This window comes from Nomia melanderi, chromosome 4 (genome assembly GCF_051020985.1).
Source record: "Nomia melanderi isolate GNS246 chromosome 4, iyNomMela1, whole genome shotgun sequence".
NCBI classification, from domain to species: domain Eukaryota; kingdom Metazoa; phylum Arthropoda; class Insecta; order Hymenoptera; family Halictidae; genus Nomia; species Nomia melanderi.
In genome coordinates this window covers 4311193-4326962 of record NC_135002.1, presented here as the reverse complement: position 1 = coordinate 4326962, position 15770 = coordinate 4311193, and the positions used below count along the sequence as shown (strand labels likewise).

At 42.2% G+C, this 15770-nt stretch overlaps 2 protein-coding genes across 20 annotated transcripts in view; both read left to right on the top strand.

Moving 5' to 3' along the window:
- The window catches only part of p120ctn (adherens junction protein p120), a 48735-nt gene extending 38752 nt beyond the window's left edge, over nucleotides 1–9983 (top strand). For 12 of the 17 annotated variants that reach the window (XM_076366718.1, XM_076366730.1, XM_076366724.1 and 9 more), the window contains 4 exons: nucleotides 7–310; nucleotides 391–529; nucleotides 758–881; nucleotides 4023–9983. In XM_076366718.1, the coding sequence (XP_076222833.1) occupies nucleotides 7–310; nucleotides 391–529; nucleotides 758–881; nucleotides 4023–4280 (825 nt within the window). In that variant the 3' untranslated portion in view covers nucleotides 4281–9983. The other 5 variants (XM_076366720.1, XM_031994270.2, XM_076366733.1 and 2 more) reach the window with 4 other exon arrangements.
- A 1615-nt stretch (nucleotides 9984–11598) lies between these two features.
- LOC116435087 (uncharacterized) lies at nucleotides 11599–15504 on the top strand. 3 transcript variants are annotated; one of them, XM_031994281.2, is made up of 7 exons: nucleotides 11599–11677; nucleotides 11927–12227; nucleotides 12716–12840; nucleotides 13272–13496; nucleotides 14139–14274; nucleotides 14864–14993; nucleotides 15393–15504. In XM_031994281.2, exons 2-7 carry the CDS (start codon nucleotides 11964–11966, stop codon nucleotides 15476–15478), a joined length of 966 nt encoding a protein of 321 aa, XP_031850141.1. In that variant the 5' UTR covers nucleotides 11599–11677; nucleotides 11927–11963; the 3' UTR covers nucleotides 15479–15504. The 3 variants fall into 3 exon arrangements, with proteins under 3 accessions (XP_031850141.1, XP_031850140.1, XP_031850142.1); XM_031994280.2 differs by having other exon boundaries at nucleotides 11605–12227; XM_031994282.2 differs by lacking the exon at nucleotides 14864–14993 and having other exon boundaries at nucleotides 11605–12227; nucleotides 15402–15461.
- Nucleotides 15505–15770: the final 266 nt, after the last annotated feature.

Below are 15770 nucleotides of genomic sequence, written 5' to 3'. Positions count from 1 at the left end.
GTTTAGGTGGACCGTGTAGTTTGTGCCGTTGCTACAGCACTCAGAAACCTCGCAATAGACCAACGTAATAAAGAATTAATAGGGAAGTATGCGATGCGTGATCTCATTCAGAAGCTGCCTTCAGGAAACAATCAGCACGACCAAGGAACGAGCGATGACACTATCGCTGCAGTTTTAGCTACACTGAATGAAGTTATTAAGAAGAACGCTGAATTCTCACGATCACTGCTGGACGCCGGCGGTGTAGACAGACTAATGAATATCACCAGGCAACGCCAGAAGTATACACCTCGTGTTCTTAAATTTGCAGGCAAGATAGTTGAAAGCTTTGGTCATGTGAGATTCGGATTCTTAAACTGAACATCTTTATTAAATTTGTTACTGTTTTAGGACAAGTGTTATTCACCATGTGGCAACATCAAGAACTTAGAGATGTTTACAAGAAGCATGGATGGAAGGAGCAAGATTTCGTGACGAAAACGGTAGCAGCACGGAATTCAGGGCCTAATTCACCCAACAATGCAAATAGGTAATTTGTCTCTAATGGATTATATATAGAGTACTTTCTTTTATCTTACGGTTCGATCTTTGTTTCTTTTAAAATAGTGAAGTTTTTAGTTCCTTTCTTTATTTCTTGGACTCTGCGGTTGACTTTTTAGTATATGCTTTATATATTGACGTACATTACGTTTTGTAATTTGAGTTGAGCAGAGTCCTAACCTAATTATGGACAGTTAAGCCGTACGTTGAAATATAGCTATGATTGTAGCACTCTGAACCGGCCAATGGCGAGTCAAGGAAGCACCAGATACGAGGACCGAACAATTCAAAGAGCAAATATGAATTCTAATAACGTTGGTCGACCCAATATATATCAGTCTGTAAGTAACAACAACTAATGGCATTGTTGACGAACACGTTCTTGGGTAGGTTCCATTGGTAGGATTAGGTACCGTATTTCTCAGTGAAAGTAAAATAAAGTAAAACAAAGATGAATACGGTTTGTGTTCAAAGTAATTTGACAACAGTTTATTCAATTATTATGTTTGTTTAATTCGCACTTACTACAATTTAATTCAGAAGTAACTAATAAACGACTAAAAAGAAGTATCTGAATAAACGTCCAGGAGAGAAGTTTTTAACAGTTAACGAAACTAGGGTTTGAACAACAGTGATTGTGTCATAGAACAGATTTTTGTTTTGCAAATTAAGTCTTCCTCTTGTCAGTATGAGCGCAGATTATCTATATCTATAGATAAGATTTTATATACACCTTTCCTTGTTTGAAAACCGATCAAGCAGTTTATATAGAGATTTATACACAGAGATTGATTTTGTTGTTTTCTCTTTTTTGTTAATTTTTATATTATATATACATACCTGCATTTCCGTGTACGAAATGCACTTGGGAATACTTAGAAGAGATATATCGCATATATGTATGTATGGATGATATGGTTATAATAATCACTGTGACGCTATAATAATCATGACACTTTATTTATAATATTTATCCGCTTGCACAAGGAACAGACAGAGCCGCGATATCATTACACAGAGGCATGTAACGAGCGAGGAAACAGATTAGTTGTGATACAGAGAATGCAGTTACTTAACGAACATTTATAAGTGTATAAACTAAGTCAATTATTACCGTGTTTTATGCTATGGAACAGCATTTGTTAGTGCAGTATTACTATAGATTGTGTGCGGTACGCATAAAACAGTCCATTGAATTATCTAACAATTTTTACACAATAATCTACACTTATATAACAATATGTAAGTAGGGAAGTATTGTTATCGGGCGACGAAGATTATTTATATCGTATACAAAGGAGTACATCACGGTCTATAAAATGCAACAATATTCAGCGTAGAAATATTAAGCTTCTGTTATATGGCATAATTCATTTCCCTACTATGTGTAACATAAATATTGTTCGTTACCCGATGAAAATTATTCATCATGGCACTCACAATATTTTTCATTTCCATAAACTTTGATATACATACGTATACATATACACATATAGACACACACAAACAGACATTCACATAAACGCATACACACATAGACTTTTATATAATAAGATACAATAGAAAAGTCATGCTATAACGAATACGACGACTTGCACGCGCAAGCAAACAAAATTGTTTGATTCGAGTTTGCACAAGCAGTAGAGCAACAATCTTCTTTTCGGTTAAGTTTACACTTGCCGTAGCTGTATTAAGGTAGAGTTATAGCCGTAAAAAGTCCAGTTAGTAATGTTTGATACCTAAAAAAAGAGGATTACATTATCCGTCATCTGTCTAAGAGGCATTTTATTATTTATGCCGTAGACTAGAAAAATATGAAGTACGAGTCTATGTACGAATTACATATACAAAAGAGTTAAGAAGTCAGATTGTTAACTTAGCGTTGAAGTGTGTCTTGCATAATTCTATGATTGCAAAAGGAAGTAGGTATTACAGGACCAAAATACTTGACATTTTTTATGATCAGGGAGCATATTCAGCCGAATTCATTATCATAAAAGTCGAAAAAAATTCTGTGCACCGGAACCATCTGTCGAGAAACAAGGAATTCAAGTCATGCGTACACGACGGAGTTTCCGCTCTGTCTTCCAAAATTTTTAGAACTCGTTCAGGAGAGGCGTACAAAGTTCCCGTAAGAAGGCTGACGTTTGCTACCCGGGTTTAATAGTAATTAGTACAATTAACAGTAGAAGTAGCGTGGCACTCAATTGTTTGAAGAGATTTCCATCGAAACTCTGTTTCTCAAAGGATATAGTGATCTCGAGGACTTGATTTTGACTTGTTACCTAAGTGATCATAGTCTATATACAAAGTACAGTAAGGAATATTAACACTGAAGGAACAAATGGACCGCAATCAATAGCCCATTTAATTAATATATACAGTTCAATGAGTTTACGTAAAGCAGGGTAATGTACAAGGACAAGAAGAGTCTCTTTAAAGCTGACATTGCGCGGTAGGTTCTCTCTCAAATAGCAACACCAGACGTTCATTCACACACGGTGTCTAATAATACACGGTCTTAAAATCACAATGAAAAAGCGACATGATTAACGTGCCGAGAGGAACTGAAACAAAAATAAAGAAAATGTCAAAGAATAGTTGTTACGATATAAGTTCTTTTTATACACATCCGTTAAGCGATTTTTATTGTACGAGAGAAAGGCTAGACGCACCACAAAAGCATGGTTTATAATGATACGTTAACTATTGCACGAACTTATTTATAATCTATTTATATCCAAACTAATCGAGCATAATAAAAGAGTATCTGACAGTATATACCTTACTATATTCTATATATCTTTCGTGCACAGTGCACTACCACGTTTTTCTTTTCTGTTTGTTCATAGTTGAGACCTTTATCTTGGGACAGTAGTAGCATAATAATTCCTGGATAAACCGGGAAATCCTTCCTCGGTCTAGCGTTGTTCCACTTGATGTCCACTAATCTATGGAACATTGAATTATCTTGTTCGGTTCTATAAACGCAAATAGTCTCAACTTACAAATGACAGAATGGAATCAATTGCTCCACCGGCGCACCGTCTAAGAACCAAGACAAACTTTCCATATCAACTTTCTAATAAGGTTCTATATTATCATTATCTACAGTTACTTTACCACTATATTCCAAAACACCGCACCTCTTTCACTTTCAAAGAAAGCAAAACGAAAAATGCCGTCAATTGGTTCCACTCTGCCAGTTGCGCACCACCCTAACCCGCACCCACAGTGCATTCAGTGAACTGAGAAGTGCGCATACGGCTTTAAAGAAAAATCAAAGAAAAGAAAAGTAAATCAATAAAATCGGCACGTTTTCTCGGGTCCAACGAACAAAGCTGCCGGGCCCAAATCCCCTGCACCCCCTGGTACAGCCCACCCCCGACGCGCGTCCACCCCCTGGCGCTGAATCCAGCCGGGGCTCTGACAAAAAGAGAAAAAGAGAAAGAAAACTAACCGTTGGCTTGTGTGTGTTGCAGCAACCGAAACCCGGTGAGCCGCTCTACGCGCAAGTTAACTTGGAGAAGAAAAAGAAGCGGCAGTATGAGTTGGGGGTGGGCCAGGGTCAGGGTCAGGGCCCGGTGGGCGCGGGAGTCGGCGTGGCGGCGGTGCCACCTCAGCCTGGCCAGTGGGTGGCCGACGGAGTGGTCGGCATGCCGGACGGTTCGGCCGCCACGGCGACGGTGAACGTACCGCCAAACTCGACAGCGGCGTCCGCCGGCGACTCCTGGGTATAACAGTGCCTGGATGCTGCCTTTTGTCTCGTCTCCTTCTACGAGGATCTCTCGGACATGCTCGACTAGGTCATGCCCGCCGCTAGAGAGGGATCGTCGTCCGATAGCCGTGGAATGATCGAGGGCGGGGAACAGGAAGAGGATCGCGTCTTGCGGTTCTCCAGCTTCGACCGACTGGGTACACCGTGTCCGGATCATTGGAAGACACTGAGAAGGAGAATGAAAAAGGAAAGTACGGAAGAGGCGAGAAGCAAGAAACAAGAGGAAGAGGAAGAAGAAGAAGAAGAAGGACCGGGAACTTTTGCTTTCGATGAGTTCATTAGAAGAGTTAGAATATGACCGGGGTAGCCGGATTGTTGGATGTACAGGGGTCGAAGAGAACAGCTTCAGAGGGAATAGGAAGACTGAGAAAACGTAGGAAGGCCGGTAGACAGATTTAGTTAGAGTCGTCGAATTAATCACTAGGACATTGGTCGCACGGTGAACCGGTGACCTTGAACAATTGCACCCAGCACTCCCCCCCCCCCCCAAACTACCACCTCCAACGTCACCCCATTACTCATGTTTCTTCGTGTATAGTAGGCGGAAGCGACTTGTCCGACCACATCCGCAGCAGTAGTCGCACCAATGGCTCTAAACCTTCATTGCACAATTCTAAATTAATATATTATACATACCTATGCATTATAAATATTATACATATTATGTATATGTATATTTTAAGGCGAATGGTACTCGTCCGGTGGCGTGTGTACCGGCGTAAAAGTACTAATAAGATTAAGTAGACGGTATTATTATTATTATTATTATTATTATATTATTTTATTATTATTAATATTATTATTATTATGATTATTATTATTATAAATACAAGGAGGGTATAAATGAATTTATATGTATAATTATATATGAATTATATACGATATATAATTATATATATACGCATATATTATATAGATATATATCGACACACCACGTGCACGACACGACACACGGACACTACACACGGTGGCCGTGTATCAATTACTATTACGTTGTATTATGGAAACTTCTGAGGCTGTGGGTGTGGCATACACGACGATGCCGAATATATTTGCGAGCTGCACTTTGTTTTTCTTTTTCCTGTTTGTGGGAAAGAAAGAGGGGAGAGAAAGAAAGAGCGAGAGTGAAAGAGACCGAGAGAGAGAAAGAGAAAGAGAGACAGTCTAAGTTTGAAAGATAGAATGAATGAGCGACGAGTGTGTGCGATCGGTGTGTGTCATCGCGTCTGATACTGTCCAATAAGCGACTCGAGGTCGGGGAAACTCACCCCCGTCGAGAGCCATGTTGTCAATAGGCGGAGAACGCCGTTAAAGTCTGTTAATCGGGATGAAGAAAGAAAAACGAGAAATGAAAAAGTAATTTAAAAAAAAAAGAAAGAAAGAAAGAAATAATAACGAAATCTTCGGTGATTGTTACTCTGTCAGCGAGAAACGGGTGTACCGGAAGAAACGGGACCGAGAGCGACGAAGACCGAATCACTTGGAGACGACGGAAGAGTAATGTGATGTTTAATGTTATCGAATGTTTAACAAAGATGACATTATTGATAGCCGATATACATATTATATATATATATATATATATACAAATAAATATATCCTTGTTCTATTTCTTAAATAATATTATAACGACAGTTGAATCGAGTGTGTTCGTGGATGATTTAAATATGGAGAAAGTATAAACACCAATCAACCAGGGGGGTGAGAAACTAGCCCTGCACGAGATACCAATTACGTTTCTTGTAAAATTCAGAATTCTATATATATATATAATAATAATAATAATAATAATAATAATAATAATAATAATAATAATAACATTAATAATGATCATAATTATAATAGTAATTATAATAATAATAAATAAACGTATGCCACATACGTACGCCACGATCGATAGAGTGTCGATCCCGTCGACCGTCTTGCCCGGTCCAAATTCTTCATCGATCCACGGATTACGATCATCACACATGTCCAGCGTTCTATAATCATTCTCGAGGCGATCTATTCTTTCATTTTTCGAGCGTATCGGCGGGATCGATGCGACACCGTCGTCGGAACGGGAAAGACCGACGAGACGGTTTTGGTACCATCGTCTAGGTCCCCCATCCAAGAGAAACTATTATCGTTGCCAGACATTGATCCGGATTCCGTACCGAGAGAAAAAGTTGGCTGATACACGCGCGATCGTTTCTGTTCCAAGCGAGAATGTCGACGAAGCGTGACAAAATCCGCGGGACTCTTAATTACTGTAATAATACGTAAAAACCAGCCAATGTCGCGGACCGTCGACAAAATCTCGGTCTCGCGCGAAGTAGGGAGTATTCGCGTAACGATGTCATATCACGCAGTGCCGTGCGGGCCACCCCCTTAATCGTATAAAGCGAAAGAGAATCGCGGTGATATTCGTCCCCGACGTTGAAAGTTGATAGATCGAACGGACGCTGAACGATTGAACGAACACACGAATGTTATCTCGCGCGCGCGGAACGTTCATCGCGGCTAGTTAATTACGAGACAGGCGACTGGTCAGCCCCGACAGGGGGCAATCGTGCGTTGCCGAAGGGTCGCGTGCCGCGAGCAGATGACGGGCCACCAGTTTTCACGCCCCTCCGAGGGGCGTCCTTCGAGCTTATCGTTTCCCGGACTGCTAGTACAGATCCTCTTTGCGCTCGTGATATAGCGTGATAATAGAATGCCATGCGCGACTTGAAAATGGCGCCCAAACCTCTTAGAGGACCATGGACCATTCCGCTCAATGTGACACACGCGGCCCCGAGATCGTCCTTTCGCTTCAACGAATCGGTGCTTCGGTCTGTCCTCGTTCCCTGAATCGACCGGTATCCAATCCGGAGTTCGAGGACAATCGTCCCTTTCGAAGAGCAGAGTCAAGGGATGATCTTGATCGCGGTAAATGAATTTTGTATACTTCCCTGATCGCTCGGCGCGAACCTCGAGGAACTGTTCTCAGAATAAATCCAAGCAAGAGGTGGACTTTCCACCCGACTGAGAGATTTTCAATGAAACGTATACACCCTTTTTAGACTTCGGCGGATCTTTTGTGGGGAACTCTGAGAACAGATTCGCGCGAGGCCGTGAAATTTAGTTGATACCATGGCGAATGAGGATGATGTAAAAGAGGAGTACGAATATTTACATGCGGTCAATTTCGATAACGAAGATCCAGACGTAGAAGTCGAAGTCCGAAGCAGGATTCAGGAGAACGAAAGAGTGATCGATCACCGTTTCCTTCGACCATCGAGGAGCAGGTCCACAAGGGTAGAAAGATAGTCAAGGTTCTCGCTGTTCCGTGTTTTATTATGAGATCGATAGGATCGCAGGGTTCGGATCCTCGCTCCTCGATCGACGGGGAACCGGGACGGGGCCGCCATGATCGATACGAACGAACACGGGGTTTTGATATCCGCTTTTTATCGTTTGTGTGTAACCGGCGTTTCTAATTTTCTACGAACATCCACGAGAAATGAACAAAAAAAAAGGAGAGCAGAGAAGAAAACAATGAAAACCGAGAGAACAAGGGGAAAACCTGTCACAGGACGCGACCGGGTGGTTCGTCGTTGGCGAGAACGCCCCGTGGAAATCGAACACGTTTCGAGCGAGGAGAAGAAGGCGGGAGATGACGACCGCGAGCTGATCGCGTGGCCAAGTCGCGAATCGTCAACGGGGGACTCGACTTTTTCTAATCGCCTCTTGCACTTTTGTACTTTTTAAACTGTTTCTCTGTTCGTAATCGTTATCGGTTCCGTGATTCATCCGATCGGCGGTCGCGATCGAGCATGTCCTCGTCGGACAAGCGTCCCTATTCTCTCGTTGACGCGTTCATCGGACGGGAAACGCTTTTCATTTTTCCCGATGAACGAATCGAATTGTTTACGGTGCGGCCCAGCCTACGGTTTTCACGAGGGGTAGCACGGAAGGGCGAGGCGTCCGCCGTTAATTTTCGAAACGCAGCGTCGCGTTTTTTACGCTGTCTTTTTACACGTTTCTCGCCGGCCTAACGAGCCCACGCGGCGAACAACGATCGATGCCGATCGCGATCATTCGCGTTCTTGCTTTCGCGCGACGTACGGGGCCCGGGGATCAGACTCGACGCACCCCGGAGTCACGTGGCTCGGTTGGAAATCCGAGTCTCTTCCGTTCGCTCGCGTTGTCCGTTGATTAGAGTCGACGCGTAATCACTTTTCGCATTGTTCGTGATAGTCCACGATCGAAACGACGCGACCGTTTTTTTTTCTTTTCATCCCCTTCCTTTCGACGTCTCTGAGAACATCTCGCCCCGACTTTTAACGGATTTCGTTCGGGAATGTAACGGGAGCGTGTAAGGTGACCGGAGTTGTAGAATATTTTTACCTCGAGGTTTTTCAGTAGTTTCACAGACCAATTGTAACCGAGGAAATTCATTGAAGTTCGAGGAGCAATGAAAACAAGCGGACGACGTTGTCCGACGACCAACTGAGAATGTGTCACGTGAACGTGAAGGTGATACGACGCTCTCTACGAAAACGATGAAGACGAAGAGAGAGAGAGAGAGAGAGAGAGAGAGAGAGAGAGAGAGAGAAAAAGAAAGAGAGAAAGATGAAAACGCGAAACGACGAACAAGGAGTTAGACGAAGTTGGAAGGGAAGAGGAAAAAAAAATGAATCTCTCACGTATGTCACACGCATACGTACACATGTATACATACACACATGCCCCATCACACGCAGAGACGCTCGCGTAAACGGATAGAAAGGGAAGGAAAGGACACGCGTTCTCCATAACACGTACATACGGACACGTACACACATGATAGGCTACAGTGCTGCATACGTATTTAAATTAAAGGAGCATTAAATAAGCATGGATGTGCATTCTAGATGTATTAGAGGAGTTTCACCCACACATTTAGTATTAATTGTAAAACATTGTAGTCCGACGCGGGGGTGGGGCAGCGGGAGGCATCCCCAAAGATCGATTTTTACTTTCGAACGTTCGAACGTCTCTTTGGAAATCGACATTCTTTTCACAATAGCGAGGATCAATCGATCGGTCGTCAATCAGTTTAATTATATATTATAGCACTTTCGTTGAACGATTCATCGACGATCCGTTGGATTTTTAGAAGGGAACCAAGGCTTCCAGAGACACGCGTGGATCTTTGTAATGCGACTTTCGGATATTTCACCGTTCGGAGAGAAATATATCACGACGCTCCGCAGATCTGTTGAACCGTTTGATTGTTTTCCGATTGTATTTATGCTGTTCGCGGGTTCACGGGAGAGCGTCCCACTGACGGCCACCCTCCAAGAGAGCCGCGGCGGGGATTGTCATCGTCACGATCATTTATCATCGTCATCGCCGTTTATTTTATCCCGGCGGTCGCCGCCACGAAGCGTAACTCACCGCAATCCACCGACGGAGCGAGTACTAAAATGGAAAAAAATAAAAAATATGAAGTAGGGTAATAATGTTGTACTTTTGTTAAGACGGGGGACGAACAGCAAGCATACTGTCATTATTTTATCGACGTTGTATTATTTATATCAGGAGGAGTACCACGTATATACAATAATTATTAACGATAAAGGAACAAAAAACCAGACAAGATCGACTAGTGTATTTCGAACCCGACTGACAACAATTAAAGAATTTAATTGCGCTGAAACAGTGGCGGTCGTTGATCTTTTCTTTATTACACCCGCATCGCAAAACTCCCCGAAGAACCGAACGATAGATCCATCCGATTTGTTCCCGCGAAAGGTAATAAAATGGATTCCCTTGAAAATCGTAATCCGATTTTTCTTGTTTCGCCTGGAATTCTCGCGTTTCGGTCTTTGCTCTCCATCGATTTCCCCTCGTTCCGATCGATTCCCTTTTATCGCTGCTCCCTCTTTTTTTTCATCTGGAAATGAATAAACGTCAACGAAGAAACTCGAAAATGTATTCAGCCGAACGGGGAAACCTCTGGGATCCAGCAGACGTCGATTCTCCGTCGGTAATTGTTAATTAAGAATCGGATTGCAACGGGAATTGACAATTTGTAATCGTAAAAGGCGAGAGCCCCTTCTGGCGATCGAATGGAAAAGCCTCTTCCAATCGACGATTTCACGGGAATGGTTTCGCGGGCTTGCGTCATTCGAGCGCGCGCGGCCGCCATTTTGATTTAACTCGGTTTTCGCCGGTCGAGCGTTTTGATAATCGGTTCTTTTATCGCTTGAAAATCGATGCGGCTCGGGTTTTCGGGATATCACTTCTCTCCAAAAAAAGAAGAATATAGATAAAAGGGAACACGATATTTTTAAGGGGTTGTTAACGCTCTTCCCGAATTACGGGGGACGGATTTTTCGTGGGGAATTGATAGCTCGATTCGATTCGTGCGGGAAAAGAAGCCGCGTTAAAGAAATGGGGCCGCGCGATAAGGGCCGGGGGCTCGATGATTGTATTTTAACAAGAAAATCCTCACGGCTCGGTGAGCACCGGCACCTGCACACCGCGTGATAAGAAACCACCGACACACATTTCCAATGAGTGGGATCCACTCGACCGACGGTCCTCGGTGTCGCTGCTTCTTTCAATCGTCTATTTTCGCGAAACTGGAATACGCGAGCGCATTTCGAACGGCTGGGAAACATATTTCCGAATTCGTAAAAGAATCTCGAGACTTAATCTCTACAAAAAGCGCAACTATAGTTAAATCCATGTAATCTCACGGTCAATTGGGATATCGAATTAACAATTATACATAGAACTGTATTCAGTGCCCGAAATCTCGTGGAAATAGTAACTGTACACTCGGAATTAGGAAACACGGAACAGCAATTTCGAACGCTCGAAGTTCGCAAAAATCGGGCTGATAGCTCGAAAGTTCTCGAAGTTCTCACAGCCGAAAATTGAACAACAATGTTCATTTATAAGTACACGGTTCCAGTTCGTTTACTAATTACCGAGTGTAATATCAACTCGAACTTCATCGAAACGTTGCGGTTGCAAAGTTTATTAATTAATTTCACGATTTTCGTTTCCCGACGAGCAACGTGGCACCGCGATCGCTGCCGAGTCGAGTAATCCGTGGCCGCGCTGGTAGACATTTTTTTTTTCCACGAGAAAATCGAGGAAAAATGGTTACGCCGTCGATCAGCTCGAACAAATTTCATTTGAATCAATCGCAGCCCGGTTTCCCGTTCATTTCACACCCCCGTGAACGGGTCACGGCATCCCCATGCGCAACGGAGTCCTTTCGCTTTTGTGGAACCCCGTGGCAGGATCCTGGCGCAGTTCATCGTCGACCAGCTGAACCATTGGAAGCCCCGAGATCCGCGGGACACGTTCCCGATATCGAAAAAAGAAGAACGAACAACCGTACGAAACGTTGTCACGCGAAATCTCGAAAAGCGATCGGCAATTCGAACGTCCCCGAAAATTGGAGGCCGGTGAGCGCGGGAAAAGGAAAGCCCATTCGTTCGGTGTCGAGATTCGAGTAAAAAGTTTTCGTCGCCAGTTTTCGAAATCCATCGATTTCCCCCGGATACTTTAGATATTACGCGAAGTGTTCGTTATTTTCCTTTCGTTCGTTCGAGTAAGTTCTTCGAGCATAGATTTTATTTTCAGACGAATCGTTTAATTTTGTGAATCGCACTTTCACGAGATGACGGATGTGAACAGCAACAAAGTGTCGGCAGGATCTTCGAAGAGATCGTACGAGCAGGCGAAGAAGGAGCTTCAATCGATAGTGTGTAGAATCGAGGGGACGGGACTGACGAACAGGACGCTGAAGCTGTTCCACGCGCAGTCCTTGCTGCGTCCGGGAGGATCGAAGATCCGCAAGAGACACCTGTGGATCCTGTTGATCCTCGCGTGGATTCTGGGTCAGATCTCGTGGAACTACATTCGAGCTGCTCGTTACGATAGAGTGAGTAACGTACACTGTGATCCTCGTTAATAAAATATTTGAAATTCGTGGAGGATGAAACATCTTACGACTCCTGACTTGTCGGGCACCATTTTGGTTCTTGGTTGCGATTTATATTCTTCGTATCTAACATATCGTCAATAATTTCGTATATTGTATCGTTAGATATTAATAACACCACAATGTTCATTTGATAATACATTTTTACTGCCAATAATAATGGCATTATTCTACTTACTAAAATTACGTTGTTTTAGTTTCTGATTGCAGGTTATGTTCTGCACTTCATATTAAGATTCATAATTTTCATTTGATACACTAACTTTAAGATTCATAATTTTCATTCGATACACTAACTATTAAGATTCATAATTTCCATTTGATAAGAATTATATTTATATCATGGTCGATAATAATGGTGTTAATCTATTTAGTAGAATGGTATCGCGCGTGTGGCTCGATTTCGCTGACGATAAATTGTTTTTAAGTGTCTGGCGGAGCTGCCATCGTTCACGCAGAAAATTTTCCGGCCGGCGGAGGATTGCTCGATTTGCCGGGACGTTCAACAGGTTGACAGGATATCGAACGTGGTTCCTGGGACTTTCGAGGAACGGTACTCGTCCAATTTGTCCGATCGCTCGATTCCACATTCCCGAATCTTTTTCCATTGGATTTTATACCGTTCCCCGTTCCATCGCCGCGTACCATTTTCGAATTACACGCAAACACGTTAAATTTCATTTCGTTTCGATTCTTCTGGTGCTCCTTTTCGAGAGCGGTAATCGCGTTTTCCAATATCCGTATCACAGCGAAAACAAGTGTGATAATCTTCATTCCTTTTAATAACCCAAGAAAAGATTCAATTATGTTACAGAGAGTAATTCGTTTATTTGCGATTACGACTACTATTATTATAATATTCATTACGAAATCTCCAGTAATTAATCGTAGATTATGAGAACATCGTTAAGGACTCATTGGTAGGTGGCTCATCGATTATCCATCGAAATCATTCAAATATATATATTCATTCTTTCGAAACAGTTACGCATATTCCGGGAGGCCAGTCGTGATCACCGACGCCATGACGAATTGGACAGCTCCGAAAGTGTTCTCCTTCTCGTTCTTGAAGTCGCTGTACGACGGGCAGAACGCTAATTGCCAGTTCTTCCCGTACAGAACCGAATTCAAGAACCTGCAGGATGTTTTCAACATGAGCGAGAGCAGAGCGTCGATGGAAAAGGGAACGGAACCGTGGTACGTCGGTTGGTGAGTGAACGATCCCCTAATTCGCAGTAATGGAACCTAAACATTCTAATTGTTCGACAAAACAATTTGCTTTATTTCATTTCTACGATTTCATTGCATTCATCCTGGTATCTCGATTTACGGACCGATAATTTCGATTTACTTTTTGATTGACGAAAAAATTCCGGAGACCTGCCCGTGAACCGAACAGTTCTAGGACTTCGATAACTACCTTAAAGCTCTCGCGTATGCGCACAATCCGGTTAACAAGCTTAAAAGCGTCTTTGTCTATCGCCCGAGACAATTAGGTAGAAGTACGCGCCGAAGTAGCGAATCTATTGCCCTCGTGTCTCTTTCCTTTATATTTCTTTCGTTTCCACAGCATTAGCGAGCATTAACGAACATTAACAAGCATCGACAAGCATCGACAAGGATTAACCAACCTCTTCTCTTTCTTAATTGTCTCTTTATTATGTCGGCTCTCGTAATGATACGTTTGAAATAGAAAATCGAAATTCCTGTGAACGCTTGCGATTCGTTGAATGTCACTCGTCTCCGAGACATCTTTCGAGTCTAATTTTTGAACATTTCCATACGCTGTAGATGTATAGAACTTTTAAATATTGGAAATATTGGAATTCCGTATTCACTGAATATTTAAAGGAGCAACTGCGACGAGAAAATCGGAAACATCCTCAGACAACATTACCAGAGACCCTATTTCCTGCCATCCACAGCCGAAAGCGAGAGGACCGATTGGATTTTTATGGGAAGCCACGGCTACGGGGCTCCGATGCACGTGAGTTCCTTCGTTTTCTTTTTAATTCGATCATCGGACCACGATGTGATTCACATTTGAACTTTTTACTTAAATTTTCTCATTATTTCATATTGCATTTCCAAAATTTTGGGCTTTTGAAATTTGGACTCTATAAACAAAAACAATAACATTTTAATCATTCCTTTTATTCTCATGATTATAAAAACACGTAATACGATAAGGGTTAAGTGAAGTATTAAACTGTAACTTCAACTTTTCGAGGCGGATTAAAATATATCCCCCACGCATGAAAAGTTGAGTAAACAGTGGGACAGTTTTTAAGCCACCTAACCCGAAAGAGTTAACCCTTTGCACTCGAAAGGTGACTCTCAGTCACCACTTGATTTGATACAGCAAGACTATGAAGTTGAACATTCAGTATTTTAAATTAAAATTACATTTTGCAATGTGAAATATTTAAATGAAATAGCTTTGTTGCTTAATTTATCTGTAAACTATCTATAAATTAGTTTCAAACAATGTCGTCTTTGTCTCATCGGAAAATGTCCAAATATTTCTACTGAGAAACTTCCGAGTGCAAAGGGTTAATTTGTCCTGGTGTCCTCAGGTGGACGACGTGGAGCATCCGTCATGGCAGGCGCAGATAAAGGGTGCGAAAGTGTGGATCCTAGAACCGCCTAGGGAATGCCATTACGTCTGCAACAGGCTGGAGATAGTGGTGCAACCTGGTGAAATCAGTGAGTGCATCTTCATGAAGCAATTACATTTAGGAGGTGCTAAGTATTGATTACGATTAGATAATGATAGCTCCGGGGTAGTCGTCCTCCTCATTGGCCCGGAGTTTAACAAGATTGAGATTACAAAATTTTCGTAATTTCCTTTGAATCGTTGAGTAAAGATTTAACCCTTTGCACTCTGTAGGCTCCAATATTGCAGTTACAATATTAAATATTTTGAATCTTAAAATTATTCGATTTCCCCGCACATCCAAATTTTGCATTGAGAATGAAAATAAGAGATCGAAGAATACTATAAAAATTATTTGCAGTTGCTGATAGATTACAAAACAACCTGGAGTGCCAGGGGTTAAGAAATTTGTTTAATCTTTCATTAGATGAATATGTCTGATCTTTCAGTTGTTCTAGACACGAACCGCTGGTACCATCAAACGCAAATCGTTTCTGATGACATGAGCATCACCATTGGGGCAGAGTACGATTGAGAGGGACTCTGCGATTATTCGAAACGTCCAATGTTTACTGTTAGAAAAATGTATTTTACGATGGTCTATTAAATTTCCTCTAATTAGCAACGCTCTACTACGGAATGAAGGTCAATCAATGTATTTTATTCCTCAGTGTATCACTGTTGACTTCGCCAAATTTCGTTGACTCGAATTCGTTAATACCACTGATGGAATGTAGAAATCGAAATGCTAACCAAATGAACGATCCGTAGAATGAAATTCTCTCTTTTGCCAATGATTTTCATGAATATTTACAGCCTTACACTCA